At 52.8% G+C, this 20,878-nt stretch overlaps 1 protein-coding gene across 1 annotated transcript in view; it reads left to right on the top strand.

Moving 5' to 3' along the window:
* LOC144952544 (uncharacterized) overlaps nt 1-20,878 on the top strand; it is a 37,518-nt gene that overhangs the window by 10,943 nt on the left and 5,697 nt on the right. The window contains exons 4-5 of the mRNA XM_078882994.1: nt 4,797-4,976; nt 19,087-19,218. Of these exons, the coding sequence (XP_078739120.1) occupies nt 4,797-4,976; nt 19,087-19,218 (312 nt within the window). The remainder of the gene's footprint in view (nt 1-4,796; nt 4,977-19,086; nt 19,219-20,878) is intronic.

Genomic DNA, 20,878 nt, shown 5'->3' on the forward strand with positions numbered 1-20,878 from the left:
TCTGTGGGTGACTGCATCTCTATGGGTCTCTGAGTCTCTATGATTCTCTGAGTCTCTGTGAGTCTCTTGGTCTGAGTCTCTGATTCTCTGTGAGTCTCTATGGGTCTCTGTGAGTCTCTATGGGTCTTTGTGAGTCTCTATGGGTCTCTGTGTCTCTGTGCGTCTCAGTCTGGATCTCTATGGCTATCTATGAGTCTCTTCTGTACGGCTGCTGATGCAGTAGATGCGGAGCAACGACTACAATTGTCACATTCGGGTGGTCAAGCGCGTCGACTTCGGCCGCGAGATTCCGTCAATATTCATTCGGAGGATCCTTGTCCCAGGACCTGTCTGGCACGTTGTTTGACCCTGAAGAGGGCCGTTGGCGTGGATTAGCGTTGTTGTTGCTCTGGAGAACGGGAGAGATCGCTGATGGGTGTTGGTTGTGGTGATGGTAGTGGTGGTGGTGGTGATGGTGGTAGTGTGTGTGTGCGTGGTTGTTGCTGTTCTGGAGACCGGTAGAGATCAGTGATGGTGGTAGTGGTGATGGTGGTAGTGTGTGTGGGCGTTGTTGTTGTTGCTCTGGAGAACGGGAGAGATCGACGATGGATGTTGGTTGTGGTGATGGTAGTGGTGGTGGTGGTAGTGATGGTGGTAGTGTGTGTGTGTATGCGTTGTTTTTGTTGCTCTGGAGGACGGTAGAGATCAATGATGGTGGTGGTAGTGATGGTGGTAGTGGTGATGGTGGTGGTGGTGATGGTGGTGGTGGTAGTGCGTGTTGTTGTTGTTGCTCTGGTGACCGGTAGAGATGGATGATTGTCGGTCGCCGCGTTGACGCCGTTCGTTGTGAATTCTCACTGAACCGAGTGGGGGCGATGCCTGCCAGCTTCCACTCCTCCTTGAACAGCGCAGCAGCTACACAAAAACAATCTTCACCAAAGTAATAGATTACTACTTCCGTCAATAACCATCAGTAAGAAAGTCACAAAGAAGAACACTTTATCCAGTAAAACCACGTTATTTTGGGATTTGATGATTCGTAATTGGGGATTCTTTGGCACGGGCGTGCTTTCGGCCTATATCCGTCGATTTGGACTTTACTACATTGTTTGTGCACTCTGTGCAAGCCAACCGTCTCAGAAATTCCGTCTACACCGACATCAAGAAGTAATCGGTGTGTGCGAGACAAATCCAAAATTTTGGATAGAATTTTTGCACGGTGTTTGTCAATGCATACGGTGTGTGAAGAGTTTGGAAAACAAGTTTGGATTTTTTTTTATTGGGGCACGAGGCGCTGGGGAGTTACCGTTGTAGATAATTCGGAATATTGGATAATTTGGCCCGGCCAGAGCCCCATGTGTGTCGCATTAACCAGGGTTTACTGTATAATATTTAAAAATAATGGTGAGACCAATATAATGTAGTCAAGACGTATTCACAGTCGGTACTATTTATGCTTGTGTGGGGCGAAAGAGATACAAGTGTGAAGGGAATGAAGTGACTTGATTGAGCAGTGGGGTACATCGTGATAAATAGTAGCAGCAGCAGTAGTCGTGGTGGTTGTGTAGGTGTGAGTGAGTGTGTGTGTGTGAGTGTGTGTAGGTGTGTGAGTGTGTGGGGAGCGGTAGTGTAGCGGTTAGCACGTTGCGCTACGAAACCGATCACCCGAGTTCGATTCCCACTCACGGCCAACATCAGTGACGATTATCTGAAGCGGTCTCGGGCCTCCGCGAGGTCGACTCAGCCTCAAATTGAGTACCTGGTGCGGTGTGTAAACATCGCCACTGGGGAGACAAAGGCGGTCGAAGCGTGGTGCTGGCCACCCACCCCCTCGTTTGTCGTGCTAGCCTTCATAGGTGCTCGCTAAAAGCACTTGCTCTTACAGTCTGTTAAGGCTATACGGGGGATCTTTGTCTTCTTTGGAGTGTGTATATGGTAGGTGCAGAGAGTCAGTACACAGTCTGATGTGTGTGTGTGGTAAGGGGCAGAGTCAGTACACAGTCTGATGTGTGTGTGTGTGGTAAGGGGCAGAGTCAGTGCACAGTCTGATGTGTGTATGTGGTAAGGTGCAGAGAGTCGGTACACAGTCTGATGTGTGTGTGTGGTAAGGGGCAGAGTCAGTGCACAGTCTGATGTGTGTGTGTGGTAAGGGGCAGAGTCAGTGCACAGTCTGATAAGGTGCAGGTAGACAGCCAGGGCTCAGCTGTTCAACATTCGCACTACTTGGAGGTTAAAGCTGTCCGATTTATCTTCTGTCCCATCTGTCCCATCTGTTTGGGATAGAACGTTGCCCCCTCGCACACCTGGGGCCTGCCTTCGAGTGCTCCGGTTCTCCTGCCGCGAATGTGTGAACACGCTCGCCAGTTTGGCCGTGAACACCTCGATGTGCGTGCGGCTCTGTGCTTTGCGAGAGAGATGGATTTTCGGCAAAGCGCCGCGACAGCGTTACGCGCCCGACCGTCAACGCCATCGTCGGTTGCGGCCCATCGGCGCCCCTCACTTTATTGTCTCCTTCCCCCAGTTCCAGATGTTCGTTCTCCGCTTTTGAGAAAGTCATGACACCTCTCCCCCCCTACCCCACTTTGCAAACGGCGCAATGAATGCGAACAACAAAGCAGCGGGGGCTCGAAGGGCGCAGAGTGCTCGCCCGTGCCACTGGCGGCCGAAGGCTCTCCGCTCGAAACTCAAACTGTTTAAACTATTTCCTATTTAACGAGGCAAGGCCCACTGAGCTGTACAGCTCTTGTGCAGAAGCCCTGACCTGGCCAGCACAAATGATAGGTCAACGAAGTTGGCTTCTCACGTGGAAATTTATTGCAGCAAAAAGTTCTAAACCGGTGGTTCTTAAGGGTTTCTCCAGCCTTGCACCGCTTTGGTTCTCAGGAAAGGCATCTCGCACTCCAGGTTAAGAACCACTGCTCTAAACGTGTGATGTTGATTGTAATTATGGAGAGAGAAAAACCGGAGGACCGGGAGAAAAATCCACGGCACCACGGCGAGAGAGAGAGACGCAAACTCCAAATATACAGCAGCAGGCGTTAGGGTCGGGATTGAACTCGCAACCTCCTGTATACCAGGCGAGGTAGTCAACATCTCCTAGCCACACTACCGAGTGGGTATTTCTTCCCACGAAGTTTTGGACAAAAACGGTGGAAGTGCCCATACTTTACCTACCCCACCGCATGTGACCTGGCGATCGTGGACCAACTGTGTGGTGAACTCATTTACACGGCTGGTTGGATAGAGGGGGTGGCGGGAGGGGGGTGGCGGTCGGGGTTTTGGCGAGGTCGTGGGGTCGATCCCGACCCTGACGCATCACAGGAGTCGGGTGGTTTACTGAAGGCGTGAGCTGATTGAGAGATCGTAGAAATTGTACCGCTACCAACGATACTCAACTCACCTGGTGGTTACCGCGTGACACGGATAATCGGGAAGTAAAAATAAGCCCTCCGATTGGTTACTTAACAGGCCTGAAAGGGGATTTTGTGGTTTGCAGGGAATTGAAGGGATTGGAGGAGAAATACAAAATGGGAAATGGAGGATGATTGACAGGGTGGACTGTTGGCATTCGTTAGGAGAAGTGGGAAGGTGATTGGCTGGAGGCAATGCGGAAGCTCAAGGAACCTTCGGGAGAGGGGCTTGAGGGATATATAAGCGCACGTGTCAACCCATACGCTTTACCCATATTCTTGTCCTTCACAGGGGGGCGAGTCTTTAGCCAACTCAAAACGTAGAGATTTTATCTTTGCCAGCCAAATGTTTCCAGCGAAATCCGACCGATGTCAGAAAACGGACGCCACTTGGTGGCCGTTGTTTTTTCCCGCCTTTGGTGATAAACGGACCTCGCCAGCCGCAGTTCTTCTGCCGCGGCACGGCAAGAACCCCCGATAGGGGGGCAGCCTTTGAGACTCTGCGAGGCTTCAGGAGATTATACGTTGCACTGGACATCTGTGGGGGCGGGGGGAAGAGCTTAATAGCTCATCAGATTCCTGCCTGCAGGATATAAATATTCGGATTCTAAATAAATGTTTTCATAACAAACCTCCCCTGTGCCTCCTTTTGTGTTTGGCGTCCTTGGTTAGTCCACTGCCGGATGAGGGCCTTGTCCTGTCATGCGAGTCTAGGGGGGTGGGGAGTTATTGAACCGTACTTTACCACCACGCTGGACAACCAGTTAGGTCCCCCCCCCCTTCCCGTGTAATTGAATGTTTTCTTAACCTCTCATATCTCTCCCCCACCCCCATCCCCTCCCCTATGCCACCCCATTCCTACTTGTACCATACCACCATCACCCATCCGCCCGTGTGCCACCCTGTGTTTGTGCCGTCCCCAACCTCCCGTGTCTCAATACCTCCCCACGCCAACATCTCATGTCCCCGTGCCACCCCATTCCTACTCGTACCACCTCCACCACCACCACCCGCCCACCTCTGTGCCACCCGACCCACGTGTGTGTCGCCCATCCTCCTTGTGGCCACCGCCTGCCCTTCCCCGCGCGCCCCTTCTCGTGATGCCACCGCCCACTGTTTGATGCCCACACCCGCTTGCCCTGTGCCCTCATCGCGACCTCCTCCTGCCTGTGCCAACCACCCTCCTCCGCCGCCGCCACCACCGCTTCTCCATGCTCCCACCTCCACGTTTCCCCGTGCCACTCCCTCTTCGTACAACCGCCCCATCTCCGTACCCACTCCCCTCGCATCTGTCCCACCTCCACATTTCCCCCGTGCCACTACTTCAACCCCATCTTCGTGTGCCTCCCACCTCGCTGCGCCACCACCACCACCCCCCCCCTCCCCCTCCACTGACCCCCACCGCAGATGGGCTGGAGAGCCCCCAGGCCGACCCCATGCCCAGCATGCCCAAGGGCCCCGGGCCCGGGCCGGGCGCCCCCTGCGTGGCCCAGATGGGCAAGGAGAGCCCCATGTCGGCGGGCGTCCACGGCATGCAGCCGCCGCCTCCGCCGCTCAGCGTCGGCATGGACAAGGCCAAGGACCCCGGTACGTCGTCGTCGTCACAGTGATGGGCGGTGCCGCTGGTCGCCACCCACACGACCGCCCACACGACCGCCCACACGGCCACCGCCTTCAGACTGCGTCTGCAGTTCTAAACAAATTAGTTTTCAATTTGGTGGAGTGTAGTGTATAATGCCATGTATTGTGTAGTGTATATTGTAGTGTATTGTTTAGCAGTGTGTCGTGTAGTATGTACGTTGAGCTTCTATTGCACCTTGCGTAGCCAACCGTGCTCATTGGTGGTGCGGGGGACAACAAACGAAACACAACAGACAGTTATAAAGAATGAGTTTTCAATTTAGTAAAGTGGTGTAGTGTATAGTGGTAGTGGATTGTAATGTAGTGTTTAGTGTGGTATGGTGTAGTGCAGTGCGTAGTAGTGTATAGTGTAGGATGTGTGTATGTTGAGCTTGGTAAATACTCGCAGCAGTGTTAACCAGGGCAGATGTGGGGCTTGAACCGTGAACATCTGCAACACGTCACCACCACCACCACCTGCCGCACGTCGTCACCACCACCACCACCTGCCCCACATCACCACCACCACCACCTGCCCCACACCACCACCACCACCACCTGCCCCACGTCACCACCACCACCACCTGCCCCACGTCACCACCACCACCACCACCTGCCCCACGTTACCACCACCACCACCACCTGCCCCACATCACCACCACCACCACCTGCCCCACGTCACCACCACCACCACCTGCCCCACGTCACCACCACCACCGCCTGTCCGTCTGTGTGGTCCGTCCGCCTGTCCGTCAGTTCGTCAAGTCGCACGGCGATCGCCCGAGTGCTCGCTTGGGCCGACAACCCCATTGGCTGTGGCCGGCTCATCTCGGCCTTTGATCTCAAATTTGCTGCATCTGGCGCCGACTTATTGGCAGCGGAAAGCCGTCCGTGGAGTTCCAGCAGCTCTCCGTAGGCTCGGCCACGTGGATGGGAGCCAGTTAAAGCGATTTGGGGGGATTCTCGTGTCCCATCCGCGCGGAGTTTGGGGCGTCGTTCCCATGGCAGGTTCTTTTATTTATCTGTTGTGCTCCAACTAATGGAGTTGGCCAAACGTCCAGTTGTAGCACGATGATGATGATGACCTGCTTTGGCCAGTAGAATGCCCCTCTCCCTTCCAATATTAGCAAACTGCCACTGGGAGCTGTGATGCACTTTTAAATCATCATCTAGATTGACGAACTCTGTTCTTTAAGAACTGCTTTTTGTGTGTTAGTTTGTTGTCCTTCCCCCGCACCTCCGATCAGCGCGGTTGGCTATGTACGGTACAAACGAACATGCATACGTACATAACCGTAATGATACCGCGGGAGCCAAGCCACAGCTGAGAATGCGACCCTCACTCAACCTGGTCACCAATCACTGCACAGACACCAACTGAAAGTGTTTTTTTTCTTCCATTTTGGCAAAATTCCAGCTCTGGGGTTATTAGTTCTGGGTGTGCGAGTTAATGTTGGTCGTCTTTACCTCACCACGGTGACTCGGAGATGTTAACTACCTCGCCTGGTATGCAGGAGGTCGTGGGGTTTATACCGACCCTGACACCTGCTGCTGTATATTTGGAGTTTGCGTCTCTCATCATCATCACGGTGGCTAGGAGATGTTAACTACCTCGCCTCATGTACAGGAGGTCGTGGGTTCGATCCAGACCCTGACGTCTGCCGTATATTTGGAGTTTGCGTCTCTCTCTCATCATCACCACGGTGGCGAGGAGATTTTGACTACCTCGCCTGGTATGCAGGAGGTTGTGGGTTTGATCCCGACCCTGACGAATGCCTGCTGCTGTATATTTGGAGTTTGCGTGTCTCTCTCATCATCATCATCACGGTGGCTAGGAGATGTTAACTACCTCGCCTGGTATGCAGGAAATCTTGGGTTCAATCATGACCCTAATGACTATATATTTGGAGTCTGTGAGTCTCTCCCCGTGGTCGCGTGGATTTCCACTCCACATTTCAAATCGGCATCTCTACGCGTTTAGGTTATTTGGCTGCTTCTATACATTTCCACACAAGCCACTGCGTTGTTGAGTTGTTGTTTGTGGCCAGTTGGCTTCTGAATAAGCGATATATTGCCGCTCGGTGGGCCTTAGTTAAATAGTAGTAGTTTGTCCTAAGATGTGAACTACCTCGCCTGGTCTACTGGAGGTTGTGGGTTCTATCCCGGCCCTGACGATGCCTGCTGCTGTATATTTGGAGTCTGTGAGTCTCTCCCCGTGGTCGTGTGGCACGTTTAGAATCAACATCACCACGTGTTTTAGAGTATTTGTTTGCTGCTATAAGCCACTGTGTGGTTGAGCTATCATTTGTGGCTGGGTCGCTTCTGAAAAAGAGTTGTATAGCAGCGCATTGGGCCCTGACCTTGACTATAAAATATAAATATTTAAAAATACTTTTAAAAAAAACCACGCTTTAATGAATGTACTGTCCGAGCTGCCCCTTCCCCCATCGCCCCTCCCCTCCTTCCACATGCCCCGCCCCTGGGCGTGGCTCCCCGAGGCTTGCCGTGACGTAAGGGACCACGTGGTGATTTACAGACAACGTGAGATGCGCGTGGACAATTAGAGCCGTAAAAAATATTGTTTAGAAAGATATTTTTTTTATTTTAACGATAGAATATCGTATTGTCATCAGTATGACACACCTATACCAAGTTGGCAATCAATATGACATTGGGAAGACGGTTGAAATTGAGTTACAAGATTTGAGGATATGACAACAGACAGAGTGAGTTAAATAAAAGCGTGTAAAATGTTTAAAAATATATGTTTTGGATTTTTAATGATAGAATATCGTGTTGTCATCAGTATGACACACATATACCAAGTTTGCAGTCGATAGCACATTGGGAAGTTGGTAAAAAATTGAGTTGCAAGATTTTTTGAGGATACGACAACAGACGGAGTGAGTTAAATAAATGTGTGTCATAAAAATAGTTAAATCGTCGTTCTGTCCTGACCGGCAGAAATCGAGGACCGACAGATTTTCTCGTGGATCTCGCACCGTAAGCAACGCGCACTCCCGCTTACGGCGATAGGAAGTGAAAAAATTCCCTTCGATCTTAGAAATGTGTACACTTGCAATTTGTTTTATTGAATTACTGCTACCGACAGATGGCGCCAATGCCTCCCAATGTTTACGACACACCACACCAAGTACTCGTTTTAGGCCGAGGCAAACTGATTATACAAAAACGAAGCTCCCCCGTGTAGCCTTAACAGACTGTAGGGGCAAGTGCTGTTAGCGAGCAGCACCTATGAAGGCCGGAACGGCACACGAGAGGGTGGGTGGCCAGCACCACGCCCGACCGCCTTTGTTTCCCCAGTGGCGATGTTTGCACACCACACCAGCTACTCATTTGAGGCCGAGTCGACCTAGGGGAAGGCCTAGGACCGGTTAAAATAATCGTCACTTGTGTTGGCCGTGAGCGGGAATCGAACTCGGGGTGACCGGGTTTGTAGCGTAGCGCTAACCGCGACACTACCGCTCCCCACAACCAACTACGCTACTGCTGATTATCCAGGCACACACACACAGGAGATACGCACAGACGGTGGAGATAATCTACTCCGTGCCAATGTGTCTATGACTTATCGCCCACCCACTCACTATCCCTCTGTATCTCTCACCATATCACAGTCTCTCTTACCATCTGTATCTTCCCCCTGCACCTCCGATTAGTGCGGATGGCTATGTACGGTGGTGCGAAAAAAAGTATACACTACACTATACACTACACTATACACTACACTATACACTACACTATACACTACTATACACTACACTATACACTACACTATACACTACACCACTATACACTACACCACTATACACTACACACTATACACTACACACTATACACTACACACTATACACTACACACTATACACTACACACTATACACTACACTATACACTACACTATACACTACACTATACACTACACTATACACTACACTATACACTACACTATACACTACACCTATACACTATACACTACACTATACACTACTATACTATACACTACACTATACACTGCTATACACTACACTACACTATACACTACACTATACACTACTATACACTACACTACACACTACACTGTACACTATACTATACACTACACTATACACTATACTATACACTATACTATACACTACTATACTATACACTACTATACTATACACTACTATACACTACACTATACACTACACTATACACTACACTATACACTACACTATACACTATACTATACACTACACTATACACTGCACACTATACACTGCACACTGCACTGCACACTGCACTGCACACTGCACTGCACACTGCACTGCACACTGCACTGCACACTGCACACTATACACTGCACACTATACACTGCACACTGTACACTACACACTGTACACTTCACACTGTACACTTCACACTGTACACTACACTGTACACTACACTATACACTACACACTATACACTACACACTATACACTACACACTATACACTACACACTATACACTGCACACTGCACACTATACACTGCACACTATACACTGCACACTATACACTACACACTATACACTACACACTATACACTACACACTATACACTACGCTATACGCTACACTACTATACACTACACTACTATACACTACACTACTATACACTACACTACTATACACTACACCACTATACACTACACTACTATACACTACACTACTATACACTACACTACTATACACTACACCACTATACACTACACTACTATACACTACACTACTATACACTACACTACTATACACTACACTACTATACACTACACTACTATACACTACGCTATACACTACACACACTACACTACGATACTACACTATACACTACGCTATACACTGCACTACGATACTACATTTCTTTAGAAACAGCATTTTGTGTTTATTTAGCGATAGCTTATAATACGACCCGATCATCAATGACTGCATAGATGCAAAATTAAAGTATTTTTTAGATTTTGGCAAAATCCCAGCTCTGGGATTATCAGTTCTGTGTGTTCTAATTAATGTGGTCGTCTTTATCTCACCACGGTGACCAGGAGATGTTAACTACCTCGCCTCATCTACAGAAGGGTCGTGGGTTCGATCCCAACCCTGCTGTATATTTGGAGTTTGCGTGTCTCTCTCTCTCTGCCCGTGGTCGCGTGGGATTTTTCCCCTCCACATTTATAATGTAATCAACATCACTCGTTTAGAGTTATATGGCTGCTGCTGTAAACTGCCACGTGATGATGATGATGATAAAAAGCCACTTCGTTGAGCTACTATCGTTGGTGATAGCCAGAGATAGTTTAGTTTAGTCTATGAGTCTCTGTGGGTTTCTGTGTTTCTGGAGCGGTATGTATCTCTCTGGGTCTCTCTGTATCTCTCCGTTCAGAGTGTTTGGCTGCTGCTATACATTCCCATGTGAGGATGATGATGATGATAAGCCCACTGCTACATTTGTGTTAACCATTGTCACTTGTGAGCTAAACAGCAGCTCCATGATGGCTCCCGTACCTGGTCAAGGAGCAGAAATTGTTTTGCTTAGTAGGCAGCGGAGCGAGGTTGACTGTTGGGGTGGGGGGGGAGCCCTGATCGGTGGACGAGGCGCTTGTCCGGGCGAGCCAGCTCGTCTTTGAAGAAGCTGACAACAAACGCACTAAAAATACTCGCCGGTAGCCGCCTCGTATAAATTATAAATAGAGCGCATTGACAGAGTCGCACACGGATCGTGAGTGGCGCGGCACGGTGCCACTCGCTACTCAAGTTTGTGGTTTTCAAGGTCATGCCTCCCGTTCGCACTCTCATTCACTCGCTCGCTTACTCGCCCGCTCACTCGCTCGCTCAGCCATTCGCCCATGCACTCGCCCATTCACTCACACATTCACACATTCACTCGCCCACCCACTCACTCACTCACCCGCTCACTCACCAACCCACTCACTTTTCCACTCACCCATTCACTCATCCACTCACCTTGTTACAAACCAATTCACTCACTGACCCACCCACTGACCCACTCACTGACCCACTCACTGACCCACTCACTGACCCACTCACTGACCCACTCGCTGACCCACTGACTGACCCACTCTCTGACCCACCCACTGACCCACTCGCTGACCCACTCGCCGACCCACTCACTGACCCACTCACTGACCCACCCACTGACCCACTGACTGACCCACTCTCTGACCCACTCACTGACCCACTGACTGACCCACCCACTGACCCACTCACTGACCCACTCACTGACCCACCCACTGACCCACTCACTGACCCACTGACTGACCCACTCACTGACCCACTGACTGACCCATCCACTGACCCACTCTCTGACCCACTCACTGACCCACTCACTGACCCACTCACTGACCCACTGACTGACCCACTGACTGACCCACTCACTGACCCACTCGCTGACCCACTCGCTGATCCACTCGCTGACCCACTCACTGACCCACCCACTGACCCACTCACTGACCCACTCACTGACCCACTCACTGACCCACTCACATGACCCACTCACTGACCCACTCACTGACCCACTGACTGATCCACTCGCTGACCCACTCACTGACCCACTCACTGACCCACTCACTGACCCACTCACTGACCCACTCACTGACCCACTGACTGACCCACTGACTGACCCACTGACTGACCCACTCACTGACCCACTCACTGACCCACTGACTGACCCACTGACTGACCCACTGACTGACCCACTCGCTGACCCACTCGCTGACCCACTCGCTGACCCACTCGCTGACCCACTCGCTGACCCACTGACTGACCCACTGACTGACCCACTGACTGACCCACTGACTGACCCACTCGCTGACCCACTCGCTGACCCACTCGCTGATCCACTCGCTGACCCACTCACTCACCCACCCACTGACCCACTCTCTGACCCACTCTCTGACCCACCCACCCACTCACTGACCCACTCACTGACCCACTCACTGACCCACTCACTGACCCACCCACCCACTCACTGACCCACTCACTGACCCACTCACTGACCCACTCACTGATCCACTCTCTGACCCACTCTCTGACCCACTCACTGACCCACTCACTGATCCATTCGCTGACCCACTCACTGACCCACCCACTGACCCACTCACTGACCCACTCTCTGACCCACCCACCCACTCACTGACCCACTCACTGACCCACTCACTGACCCACTCACTGATCCACTCTCTGACCCACTCACTGATCCATTCGCTGACCCACTCACTGACCCACCCACTGACCCACTCACTGACCCACTCTCTGACCCACCCACCCACTCACTGACCCACTCACTGACCCACTCATTGACCCACTCACTGATCCACTCTCTGACCCACTCGCTGACCCACTCGCTGACCCACTCACTGACCCACTCTCTGACCCACTCGCTGATCCACTCGCTGACCCACTCGCTGACCCACTCGCTGACCCACTCACTGACCCACTATCTGACCCACTCGCTGACCCACTCACTGACCCACTCACTGACCCACTCACTGACCCATTGACTGACCCACTCGCTGACCCACTCACTGACCCACTGACTGACCCACTCTCTGACCCACTCTCTGACCCACTCGCTGACCCACTCACTGACCCACTGGCTGACCCACTCGCTGACCCACTCACTGACCCACTCACTGACCCACTCACTGACCCACTCACTGACCCACTCTCTGACCCACTCGCTGACCCACTCGCTGACCCACTCACTGACCCACCCACTGACCCACTCACTGACCCACTCTCTGACCCACTCGCTGACCCACTCGCTGACCCACTCGCTGACCCACCCGCTGACCCACCCGCTGACCCACTCGCTGACCCACCCGCTGACCCACTCGCTGACCCACTCGCTGACCCACCCGCTCACCCACTCACTGACCCACTCACTGACCCACTCACTGACCCACTCACTGACCCACTCACTGACCCACCCACTGACCCACCCACCCACCAATGCTAAAACTCCGGTCGTCATCCTCGCAGCAGCGGTGGCGGCGTTTGGCTCGCCGCCAAACAAAGACGACGGTCAATGTATTCTGCGTGTTCGGATGCGCTTCTGCGGCTGTCTAGAAAGCTCTTCCTTCTGATATTAGGAAGCCGCTGGAGCTACGATGCACTTTTAAATCATCATCCAGATTGACAAACTCATTTCTTTGGAACTGCTTTGAGTGTGTTTGTTGTGGTCGGCTACGTGCGATGCAAAATAAGTTAAGCGTACGTACGGTGCATGAAGTCGCCCGTTAATCTGAAGCACGTGGACTTGATGGAGAACCGCTCGTTATTTAGTGGTTACTCGACGGAAATGAGTGATGCAATTACGGTCAATGCACACACAGATTCACAGCAACTCTAACGCATGTACGCAGGGAAGAAAAGGGGTTCGTGAGTGGGTTGGTGCGTGGGTGGGTGAGTGAGTGGGTGGGTGGGTGAGTGGGTGGGTGAGTGGGTCGGCGAGTGGGTTGGTGAGCGGCTGGGCGAGCGCGTTGGTGAGCGAGTCGATGAGCAGGGTGCCACTGAAGATTCAAGTTTGTGATTTTTAAATCCACGCCTCCTGGCTTTAGTCGTTTCTCTGTCAAACTGAAGCTCATTGCGAGTTTAATCTGCGTGGTCGTCGGTACACAGAGAGTCACCGTGTCGAGGCGTTGACACAGGAGGAGGAGGAGGTGGGGGTGAGTCTTGAGCCCCCCTGTAAATACGAACGGAGTAGAATGAGATTCTCAGCTGTTGAGTTTTACACCCAGAGAGTCGGGAGGGAGGGAGGGATGGAGGGAGACTGGGTGGGACGGAGGGATCCCAGCCAACTTGAGACTTCACGTTGCCCCCTAGCCGTGGCAGCCTGGGGCCCACCCGGTCACGCGCCTCAAGTGGCCGATTCCACTGCTGGATGAAGGGGGTGGGGGGGCTCCCTCCCTCCTTCACATTAACGTCCCATAGAGAGGTCCCCCGTGTAGCCCACACAGACTGTTTGGGGCAAGTGCTGTGCCTATGAAGGCCTTCGGCACACGAGCGAGTGGGTGGCCAACACCACGCCCGCCCGTCTTTGTCTCCCTCGGTGGCAATGTTTTTTTTATATTTTTTACAACGCACCAGGTACTCATTTTAGGGCTGAGTCGATCTAGGTGAGGCCCAGGTCCAGTTCAGATAATCGTCACTGAGCGGGAATCGAACTCGGGTCGCCGGGTTCGTAGCACGGGGTGCTAAACCGCGACACTTATTCTCCACACACACACAAGGGTGCTCTCACTTAAGCACAGACGCACAGACTTGCATTCACTCTCACTTGGCATCACCACGACTGCACACACACGGGACCATTCACACACACGCACAGACACGCTCTCACACACGCACACACCCACGGACCATTCACACACACGCACAGACGTACACACACACGCACCATTCACACACACGCACACAGACGGGACCATTCACACACACGCACAGATGTACACACGCACAGACGTACACACACACACGCACAGACACGGTCTCACACACGCACACAGACGGGACCATTCGCACACGCACAGACGTACAAAGATACCATTCACGAACATAGACGATAGACACACGCACACAGCCACCGCTGTGCACAAACTTCACACATTCACACACGCGCACTTCACAAGCCCCGTCACCCACCCTGCCCCACACACACAGACGCACGCATACACAGACGCACACACACACAGACGCACGCACGCTCTCACACAGACGCACACACACACACACGCGCTCTCACACAGACGCACGCACACACGCTCTCACACGGACACATACACACGCTCTCACACACACACACGCGCTCTCACACAGACGCACACACACGCGCTCTCGCACACACACGCGCTCTCACACACACACGCGCTCTCACACACACGCTCTCACACACACACGCGCTCTCACACAGATGCACACACACACGCGCTCTCACACAGACTCACACACACACACACGCTCTCACACACGCACACGCGCTCTCACACAGACGCACACACACACACGCTATCACACAGACGCACACACAGACGCACACACACACACGCTCTCACACACATACACGCGCACACACACACACGCTCACACACAGACGCACACACAGACGCACACACACACACACGCTCTCACACACACACACGCGCTCACACACAGACGCACACACACACACGCGCTCACACACACACACACGCGCTCACACAGACGCACACACACGCTATCACACAGACGCACACACACACACGCTCTCACACAGACGCACACACACGCTCTCACACAGACGCACACACACACACGCTCTCGCACACACACACGCTCTCACACACAGACGCACACACACGCTCTCACACACACTCACACGCTATCACAGACGCACACACACGCTATCACACACAGACACACGCGCGCTCACACACACACACGCTCTCACACACAGACGCACACACACAGACACACACACGCTATCACACAGACACACACACACGCTCTCACACACAGACACGTTGTTGATCGCTTCACGGAGCAATGAACCGTCATCACGTCAACTCTGGTCGTCATCCTTGCAACAGCAGCGGCTTTTGGCGAGCCGTCGAACAAAGACGGTGGTCAATGCATCATCATCATGGCGCTGTTCCCTGCGGCCATCTGGAATTGTTCGTCCCCTTCCGATATCAGGAAGCCATGGTGGAGCTACGGTGCACTTTTAAATAATCGTCGAGATTGACGGACTCATTTTTTGAGGACAGTTTTTGTTGTTTAGTTCCCTGGCCCCGTACCCCCGATTAACGCGGTTGGCTTCGTGAGATGTGAAAGAAGTTCAACATACAAACTAAACTATACACCACACCATAATAGACTACACTACACACTACACATACTACACTATACACTGCACTATACACTATACTATACACTACACTATACACTACACTACTGTACTAAATTGTAAACTCATTTCTTTAGAACTGCTTCCTGTGTGAGTTTGCTATCCTTCCCCTGCACCTTCGATTAGGCTACGCACGGTGCGAAATAAGTTTGACATACACACACACGCGCCGTCACAGCGAACACACGCTTTCACAGTCTCCTCCCACCACCCACCCCTCCCAGACACACACGCGTACTCACACTCACACCCACCCCTCAGACACACACACGTACTCACACTCACCACTCACCCCTCAGACACACACACGTACTCACACTCACCACCCCTCCCAGACACACACACGTACTCACACCACCACCCACCACTCCCAGACACACACGCGTACTCACACCCACCACCCACCCCTCCCAGACACACACACGTACTCACACTCACCACTCACCCCTCAGACACACACACGTACTCACACTCACCACTCACCCCTCAGACACACACACGTACTCACACCACCACCTACCCCTCAGACACACACACGTACTCACACTCACCACTCACCCCTCAGACACACACACGTACTCACACTCACCACCCCTCCCAGACACACACACGTACTCACACCCACCCACCCCTCCCAGACACACACACGTACTCACACCCACCACCTCTCCCAGACACACACACGTACTCACACCCACCACCCACCCACCCCAGACACACACACGTACTCACACTCACCACTCACCCCTCAGACACACACGTACTCACACCACCCACCCACCCCAGACACACACACGTACTCACACTCACCACTCACCCTTCAGACACACACACGTACTCACACCCACCACCCACCCCAGACACACACACGTACTCACACCACCCACCCCTCCCAGACACACACACGTACTCACACCCACCACCCACCCACCCCAGACACACACACGTACTCACACTCACCACCCACCCACCCCAGACACACACACGTACTCACACTCACACCCACCCCTCCCAGACACACACACGTACTCACACTCACCACTCACCCCTCAGACACACACACGTACTCACATTCACACCCACCCCTCCCAGACACACACACGTACTCACACTCACCACCCCTCCCAGACACACACACGTACTCACACCCACCACCCACCCACCCCAGACACACACACGTACTCGCACTCACCACCCACCACTCCCCCATGTTTCTGCGGATCTTTGCTGGCTGGGCCTCTGTGCCCTGGCAGCCCTTGGCCACCTTCCGCGGCAACCCGAGCAACCCAATCCCGCGAAAGCGCCCAGACACCTGCTCCAGGAGTTAATCCTCAAGGCACCCCACACGTGCGTGCGCGTGTCAGTGCGCGTGCCAGTGCGCGTGTCAGTGCGCGTGTCAGTACGTGTCCGTGCAACACACGGAGGCTTTCGCGACGAATCATATTGGTCGCGAAGGTTTTTGGGGTTAGGCCGCGTAAAATGTAAATGTTGTCGTTAAGCCATCACCACCACCTGAGCACAGCCTGTTCGTGAGGTTTGTCACGTGAATAAGTGCGTGTTGGTGCATGTGGGGGGGGGGAGCGGGAGTGGTAACGGTTGGCGCGCTGCGCTCGCCGCCACCACCACCAGTGGCGATTGTGTGAAGCGGTCCTGGGCCTCCTCCCCATAGGTCAACTCAAATGAGTATTTTTATTTTTATTTTTGTTTTGTTTTATTTTACTTTCATCACTTTTAATGTTTTACCTACGTGACTTTACCGAAAAAACCTGAGAATATCAAATGAGTACCTGGTGCTAGGGGAGACAAAGGCGGCCGGGCGTGATGCTGGCCACCCAACCCCCTCGTGTGCCGTGCCAGCCTTGATAGAGTCTGTTAATGCCGTACGGGAGATCTTTGTCTTTGGTACAGACTCCCAAAATGAGCTTGGTCCAGCTCGAATGTTGTTTTGGGCATGCCGTGTGCCGCGGTGGAAATTCCCCGTGGCCAGGGGCAGGTATTGTCATTGTACAACCGCGACGACGTTGGGTGCCTCCTCCTCCTCCTCGGTTGAACACACATACAGACACACATACAGACACACTTACAGACACACATACAGACACACTTACAGACACACATACAGACACACACTTACAGACACACACATACAGACACACATACAGACACGGAGACACACGGAGACACACGGAGACACACGCAGACACACGCAGACCCATACAGACTAAACTACAGTAAACTATATTTTTTACCAGCTAAGGCCCCACGGAGCTGTGCAGGTGTTTTTTCAGACGGGACCCTGCCATCACAAACGATAGCTCATCGTGGTGGCCGCTCATCGTCATCATCATCATCGTCGCGTGGAAATGTACAGCAGCAGCCAAATATGCTAAACCCGGAGGAAAATCGACATGGCCATGTGGAGCGAGACATTCAAACTCCAAATAAACAGGTGTCGGGGTCGGGGTTGAACTCACGGACCTCCTGTATACCAGGGGAGGTAGAGTTATAACATCTCCGAATGTAGGAATGTTGAACTTCTTTCGTACCATACGTAGCCAACCGCGTTAATCGGAGTGGAAGGACAACGAACTAAACACGACCCTAAAGAAATACATGTTTCAATCTAGATGATGAGTTTAAAGTGTAACAGCTCCCAGTGGCTTTCTAATATCGAAAGGAAGAGCGTTCCAGACGGTCGCAAAAGCTCGTCTAAAAGCGCTGCGCGATACGTTGTGAGTCTATGGGTCTCTGTGTTATGATAATATGGCTGTGTGGTGAGTATGGGTCTCTGTGTGATGAGTCTGTGGGTGTCTGTGTGATGAGTCTGTGGGTCTCTGTGTGGTGAGTCTGTGGGTCTCTGTGTCGTGGGTCTGTGGATCTGTGGGTCTGTGTGGTGAGTCTGTGGGTCTCTGTGTGTATGTTGAACTTCTTTTGCACCCTACGTAGCCACCCAAGAGGGGAGTCATTGTCCAAAGTGTCGCCTATCGAATGAAAATGTTTTTTTTGTTAAACTCGCGCTGCATTGAAGAGTGGTATTAACTCGTGATGGTGTTTGTCTGGTGTGTGGTGTGGTATGTGTGGTGTGTGTGGGTCTCCCCCCCCACCCCCCCACCCCCGCCTTGGGTTGCTGTCTGCAGACCCCATGCCGGAGTTCCCGGCCGCCAGCCCCCCCAGTTTCCCGAGCATCATGGGCGGCCTGCGCCTGACGCAGAGTCCCCGCGCCCGCAAGACGCGCTCGGAGCAGCAGGTGCCGCTCGGGGAAGAAGCCGGTGAGTGGTGCCAGCGCCCCGACCAGCTCCCTACCAGCCCCTACCAGCCCCTACCTACCAGTCCCTTCCAGCCCCTACCAGCTCCTACCAGCCCCTACCTACCAGCTCCTACCAGCCCCTACCAGCCCCTACCAGCCCCTACCAACCCCTACCAGCCCCTACCAGCCCCTACCAGCCCCTACCAACTCCTACCAGCTCCCTACCAGCCCCTACCAGCCCCTACCAGCCCCTACCTACCAGCTCCTACCAGCCCCTACCAGCCCCTACCAGCCCCTACCAACCCCTACCAGCCCCTACCAGCCCCTACCAGCCCCTACCAACTCCTACCAGCTCCCTACCAGCCCCTACCAGCCCCTACCAGCCCCTACCTACCAGCTCCTACCAGCCCCTACCAGCCCCTACCAGCCCCTACCAGCCCCTACCAGCCCCTACCAGCCCCTACCAGCCCCTACCTACCAGCCCCTACCAGCCCCTACCTACCAGCCCCTACCAGCCCCTACCAGCTCCTACCAGCCCCTACGTACCAGCTCCTACCAGCCCCTACCTACCAGCCCCTACCAGCCCCTACCAGCCCCTACCAGCCCCTACCAGCCCCTACCAGCCCCTACCTACCAGCCCCTACCTACCAGCCCCTACCAGCCCCTACCAGCCCCTACCAGCCCCTACCAGCTCCTAACAGCTCCTACCAGCTCCCTGCCAGCGCCTGAAGCTGCTTCCACGATTGCGGTAGAGGGCTTTTGGGCACCGTGTTCGACGTCCCCCCCCCCCCTTCCGGAAGCTGGAGATGTTGACTACCTCGCCTGGTACGCAGGCGGTCGTGGGGTCGACCCTGACGATGCCTGCTGCTGTATATTTGGAGTTTGCGTGTCTCTCTCCATCATCGTCATCATCACGGTGGCTATGAGATGTTAACTACCTCGCCTGGTCAACAGGAGGTCGTGGGTTCGATCCTGACCCTGACAATGCCTGCTGCTGTATATTTGGAGTTTGTGTGTCTGTCTCCCCGTGGTTGCGTGGGATTTTTCTCCGGGACCTCCGGGTTTTCCCCGCCGGGTCACTTAAGGAAAACAGGTCTAGCTCAGTGGCCCTTCCCGGGTAAAATAAAAATAGTTTTATGTTCTTGGTTCTTTCAGTAAAGTCATGTAGAAGGGAAATAATAAAAATTTGAAATAAGTGGCGTTTTTTCTTTTTTTTTAACGTTAACGTTAGCACCACATCTGTGGCGTTTTTTTCTTGCTGTTGTTTTCACACCTGATGATGATTGTTTGTTGCAATCGAAACGTCGTGAGAATTTAATTGTTTTAGTTTTTTTACTTTATTATTTCCCTTCTCCGTGACTTTACCGAAAGAACCAAGAATATGAATCCCTGCAGTCACGAAAGCTTTAAATCGGAGTTTAGTTTTAGTTTAGACTGTTTGGGCAAGGGGGTGGTGTGGCCTTTGTCTCCCTAGCGGTGAAGTTTATACGCAACATATCCTCATTTGAGGCTAAGTCGACCTCTGGGAGGTCCAGGACCAGTGCAGATAATCGTCGCTGGTGTTGACCGTGAGCGGGAATCGAACTCTGTTCGATGGTCTTGTAGCGTTGCGGGCTAACCACTGCATTACCGCTCCCCACACTCTGAACCTGAACTACTAAACTATTTTTACTTCACCGGGT

Source organism: Lampetra fluviatilis, chromosome 68 (genome assembly GCF_964198595.1).
Source record: "Lampetra fluviatilis chromosome 68, kcLamFluv1.1, whole genome shotgun sequence".
NCBI lineage: Eukaryota > Metazoa > Chordata > Hyperoartia > Petromyzontiformes > Petromyzontidae > Lampetra > Lampetra fluviatilis.